General features: G+C 36.8%; 1 protein-coding gene across 1 annotated transcript in view; it reads right to left on the reverse strand.

The window, feature by feature from the left end:
- Mnat1 (MNAT1, CDK activating kinase assembly factor) overlaps positions 1 to 5,749 on the reverse strand; it is a 328,673-nt gene that overhangs the window by 214,613 nt on the left and 108,311 nt on the right. Inside the window, exon 2 of the mRNA XM_004624809.2 lies at positions 495 to 647. Coding sequence (XP_004624866.1) covers positions 495 to 647 — 153 coding nt within the window. The remainder of the gene's footprint in view (positions 1 to 494; positions 648 to 5,749) is intronic.

Consider the following 5,749-nt stretch of genomic DNA (forward strand, 5'->3'; position numbering starts at 1 on the left):
TATTTATTATATTGTGCACGGTCTCACTGCGCAGCTTGAACTCGTAGTGATCCTCCTGTTTTCAGCCTCCCCAGTTCTAGGATGACAGGCGTGCACCACCACATTAAGACTCAGTTGCTGGCTCAGTGTGCCTGGGAGGTGGGGCCAGCCTTATGGTGCAAGGTATCAAACCCTGGCCCCTGCGCTTGTCTAAGCAGGCACTTAGTCCGCTGAGCTATCATGCCAGCCCTGATACAGTATACATATGTTGTCAAAATTACATAGGTTTACGAGTTTAGAAAATGGTTAAGAACATTAAAAGTGTTTTTAAAAGTGCGGGGAAGGTTTCTAAGTGTGTGGGTAGGGTTTATAAAGTAAGATCCTGTATCAAATAAATAAATTTTTTTAAAAATAATAACTTAAGTACATAGATAAACTTAAAGTTATATCAGCAAATGACACTATTAAAATAACTGTCAAAATCTTGGCTGAATCATTCAAACAATAATACTTACATCTTTAACACTTTTTTCCGAATCTCCACTTCTTTGTCAACAGTGGGATCTTCAAAGAGCTGTACCCTGAAGTTACTCTTTCTAAGTGGGGTGCCACATTCAGGGCAGTTCCCAGCTCCTCTCACAAACAGTAAATCCACACAACTTTCACACCTGCAAGGAAAGAAATAAAACATAACATTTAAGCTGGTGTCAAAATCTATAACAACTCTAAATAGTATGACCATTGGGAAGATTTAAGGGATAGACATGAAAACTATTCATTGCTACCAAAAATCTTTTTTAGAAAATGTCTGTTTTCATTTGGAGCTTAGTTTTCAGAATTACTTATCTCAGGAGATACCAATTTTGTTTTGTTTTGTTCTGTTTTATTCTGGAACCGGGGATTGAACTCAGGCCCTTACATGCAAGCACTTATTCTACTGAGCTATTTCCCCAGCCCCCCAATTTAGTTTTTAAAATTAAACAAATTTATGAATTTTTAAAACAAATTGAGGGCTGGGGATATAGCTCTACAGCATAAGTGCCTGCCTGGCAAGTGCAAGGTCCCTAATTCAATCCCCAATACTGCAGAAAATAAAATAAATTGAGTAGGTAACTAAAAAAATTCTACAGAGTACAGAAGAGACAAGTCAATCAGGCAAGTATTAAAAGATTTCTACTGTCACTCTGAGGGTCACTAGTTCAAAACTCTTGTAACTGTAATGCTCTAAATCCAGAATGTTTTTAGTACTAACATGACACAAGTAGAAAATTTCATGCCACAAAACTATTACATGTACAAATTAAAAATATTATGCAAAATTATCATCAGGCTATGTGTATGAGGTATCCATGAAACATACATTAATTTTCTGTGTAGAGTTTGAGTTTCATCTGCAACGTAACTCATCATGTGTGTGACAATATTCCTAAAATCCCAAGTACTTTCTGGTCCCAAGCATGAGATAGATAGATAAAGATAAAGATACTCAACCTATATGACCCTTAGAAAAGGACAAGAGAAGTCTCTACCAGAGCTTTGTATTTTAGAGAGGCATATCACCAGCAGTAAAATAGATTTTTCCTCTTTTCATTCATGTAAGGAGATTTTTTTCAGAGAGTTCAGTTTACAAAGCAGAGGGACTAGCTTCCCAAGCCTGAGGACAGAGAACTCTGCCCCAGGATGTGTGGGAAAGAGGAAAAGGACATTTTCTGCTATGAAAAATCCTATTTAGAGTGACTACTTATAAAATTTGAATCAAGTAGGGCACCCTATCAGTGGTGGCAAACCCAAGAAATGCATGCTGTTTTATTTTTCAGTCAGAAGATGCTAATGTATGAGTTTCTTTTTCTAAAATGAAATCTGAGTATTCAGGTTTACCTGCAGTGTTGGCAGTTTGCAATAATTAAGAGCACTTGGGGTTGCAGCTGGGAAACTTGTCTATGGCTGCCGCTACCCAGTGCTGTGAGGCCTCAGCCCGAGTTGGGGAACTCTTCTCTAAAAGGATTACCATCACTGCCCAATATCAACAAAGTGATTGCTTAAGCAAGCTAGATTTCCCAGCTTCCCCCTCTCTTCATGAGGAATATATTTTGGGGAAGGGCTTACATTTCCTGAAAGCCTTCAGCAGGAAAAGCCAGAAGCTGGACAGGTAAACCTCTCTGTATAGAAAGTTATAGAAACTTGGAAGAAGAATTAGTTTGAGTGTGTTTTATTTTACTTTATTCTATTTTTATTTTTATTTTTATTTATTACTGTTGTGGTACCTGGCACCATTCTCTCTCTATTTTTTTTATGAGCTTCTTAATCATCATCTGAAAAGAAAATATTCTAAAATAACATCATTAAAAACAGCTTTGATAAAGTACCGTCACTACTACGTATCATAAAGTAGGTATAAGATATTTTAAATTCACAGAAATATGATACGGTACTATCGTACATCTATAATAGTAAAGGATACAATTAAAAAGGCATTATTTCAGACATGATTTTACTTTTCCAGCAGATGGCTGAAAGGATGATTTGACACAGCTCTGTAAAGAAATGCACTTTCTTAATTAGCATTTGCTTTCATTAACAGCACAATTGACTCACTCTTCATGAACATCAGCGAAAAACCAGTTTTTTAAAAAACTGGGACAAAAACAAGAAATGGGAGTGGGGGGAAGGACTTATATGAAGATGATGAGTGAAGGCAAGCAATATTCAACCTAACTATCATTGTACCACATCTGAAAGGTAGAAACTCCACTGAAGAAAGGAGATGCCAAGTAGTAGTGCTTAGAAGCTTCGGACCACAACCAAAACACTGCGTCACTTCAAAAAGTAGTAGGCAAACATCACTCATCTGGGTATGCCCAAGGATGCTGATATCAATATTTAATCATCTGCTCACTCATCCAGGATTGAGTGATGTTTTAGATGGATCCTGGCAATACCCAATCATCCTTATCATGCCAGCAGATACAAGCTACCACTCAGGGCCAGATACTCTGAGACTTTAGTCTCAGAGTCTTAAGGGTAAAGACTTCTGGGAACTCAACTTATAGCAGACAAACTTAAATGGAGCCAAGATATAGCCTGATAACCTAGACATTTATACTCCTCCAGCTGTAATCTTACCCAACTCCACATAGTCCTAACCACTTCATTATTTAGCAATATCTAAAATCTTATTTCTTTGTGTTTTCTGTCTCCACTAGGCTGTATATTTATTAAAGGCATAATCTGGCCTATCTTGTCCTCCATCTTCAATGCTTGGATATTAAGCACTGAATTAACTTTACTGAGCAACAACAAAACAAAGAATATATGACAGAGGAAAGAGAAAAATTTCAAAGAATAAAGGAAAAGTTAATTTAGTTCCAGATGTACTTGAGTGAAAAGGGAAAATAAGAATTCTAAAGAATAATAGTAAAATACTAACATCCACCTTTGCATATTTCTACCTTAATAGTGACATCAAAAGTAAGGGGACAAAAAAATCCCACAGATCACAGTATTCTTTACCAAGATCAGAAAAGCCACTTTGGGCTTAGGAATTGGGAGTGGTACATTTCCACAATTCCTTGTGGCTAGAAGAAAAGAGACCCAATGGCATACTTTATAATTATGCTAAGTAAAGATATTTATAAACAAAGAGCCAAGTGAAAATTACAGAGCAATAGAATATATACAATGCTTCCAAGTCTTGGAGACTAGATAGTTAATAAGTTCAACAGAATGTATATAGAATGCTTTGCTATTTCTAAAAGTCACACTGTGTATTAGGAATAGTATTTGCTTCTAAAATCAGTTATACATTTCCACCTTTTAAAAATACACCCTAAGTCAGGATAATGAAAACAGCAATTACTGGTAGGCTTGCTCAGTGTTTGAGAATGTGTCTAGCATAAACAAGGCCCTGTACCATTCAAAGAAACAAAATGGGAAAACGTTGTTTAGAAAAATAAACTACTTTACAACTCCTCTAACACTGAGCACGTTGGCATACACCTGTCATCCTAGCGACTTAGTAGGCTGAGGCACAAGTATCAAAAGTTGGAGGCTAGCCTGGATAGTAAGACCCTGACTCAAACTTTTTAAATTAGAAGAAAAAGGGCTGGAGATGTAGCACTTGCTAGCACGTGTGGGGCACTGGGATAAATCCCCAGTACTACGGAAAATTAAGCTGTTTTCTCTTTCCTGGTGGAGAAAGATGACGCAGCTTCTGTGTACTGAGCCGCAGATCCACCTCTGAGCTAACCCCAGCTCCTCCCTCGAATTTTAAATGCTAAACTCTTTCTGAGCTAAAACAGTAAGTATACAGAGAAGAAAAGTTCTAATTTATTCGGTCCTACATCTCATTGCTAACAACTAACAAATGCCTGTCAATCTTAGTGTTTATGGAGCTTTATCTTTTTCTCCACATTTGTAAACTACAGACATGAAACTAATCATATCAAAAAGAACAGAAGTTGATAATTACTACTTCACTGAGTCTGGCAACAGAACACCAAAACAGCAGTTATGTGGGCAGTTGCTGGCTTCCTAAATTAGTGGGAAATTTTTCAAACAAAATCTTGTATTTTACAAAACAGAAAATGTTGATGAAAAGCACTCTTTTTTTTTTTTTTTTTTTTTTTTTTGTATTTTAGGGAATTTTTTTTGTGGTACCAGGGATTGAACTCAGGCCCTTGCACTCTCCAGGCAAGCACTTATTCTACTGAGCCATCCCTCTGGCTAATTCTTTAGTTATTACCCACTCCCAAGGACATTTTTATGGTTTCACCTTCATGTTTTGTTTTGTTTTTAAATCTTTTATTTACGTATCTGGTACAAGGTCTTGCTACATAGTTTGGACTTGTAGTGATCCTCCTGCCTCAGCCTCCCCAGCACTGGGATTACAGGAATGCACCACTTTTCCTGGTTTCGGTGGCCAGCTCTGCATGGAGCCAGTACAGCATGTGTTACCAGGGATTAAACCTAGGACCTTGCGCTTACTAGGCAGGCACTTTGACCGTCAAGCTATTGCCCCAGCCCAGAATGACTACTAGCAGATTGTATTTTCTTTTAAGAATCAAAAATATTTAACTGCTTATATATCCTTAAGATTTTCAATTGTCTTATCTGGTTTACTTTTTAAAAACCACCAAATTCCACATAAAATTTTGATAATTATGAAAATAGATTTATTATCTTCAAAAAGCACATAATTTGTCACAGACTCTACACTTAAGATTCTCTGTACAGTAACTCAACACATCCAAAATCAATATCCACTTGAAGATATAAAATGAATAATAGCAACTTTACGCATAAGGATTAACACATTCTAATGGAAATAGAAGAAAAAACAATTCTATAAACATTCAGCCAATGGGCAGCTGCTCCACAAATTTCACTGTACACTCACAGCCAGTGAGTGCCGATACATCAAACACCAATGCTCTAAACCAAAAAAGTTTCTAAAACATGTGGACGCTAGAGTATGTACCCATTCTGCCACTGGTGAATAATTTTGGCTCAGAATAGCTAAAAACATGGTAGTGCTGGATTTACGCTGCATGTTTAACAGAGGCGTAATGCTCTTTCAAGGGTTGAAAAACAAAATCAACACGAAATTATAAATGGAAAGAAAAGTACTCTATCTCCATAAGGGTTTTTAGAAATAATACTGCAGACTATGGAAAATGACAACTTTAAGAATGGTAAGGAAACACATCAGGGCCACTGGGGCCATTCAAGACTTCAGAGAATTGAATAAATTTCACAAAATAAAGAATGTATC

The sequence above is a fragment of the Octodon degus genome, unplaced genomic scaffold, assembly GCF_000260255.1.
Source record: "Octodon degus isolate 3935 unplaced genomic scaffold, OctDeg1.0 scaffold00007, whole genome shotgun sequence".
Taxonomy (NCBI): domain Eukaryota; kingdom Metazoa; phylum Chordata; class Mammalia; order Rodentia; family Octodontidae; genus Octodon; species Octodon degus.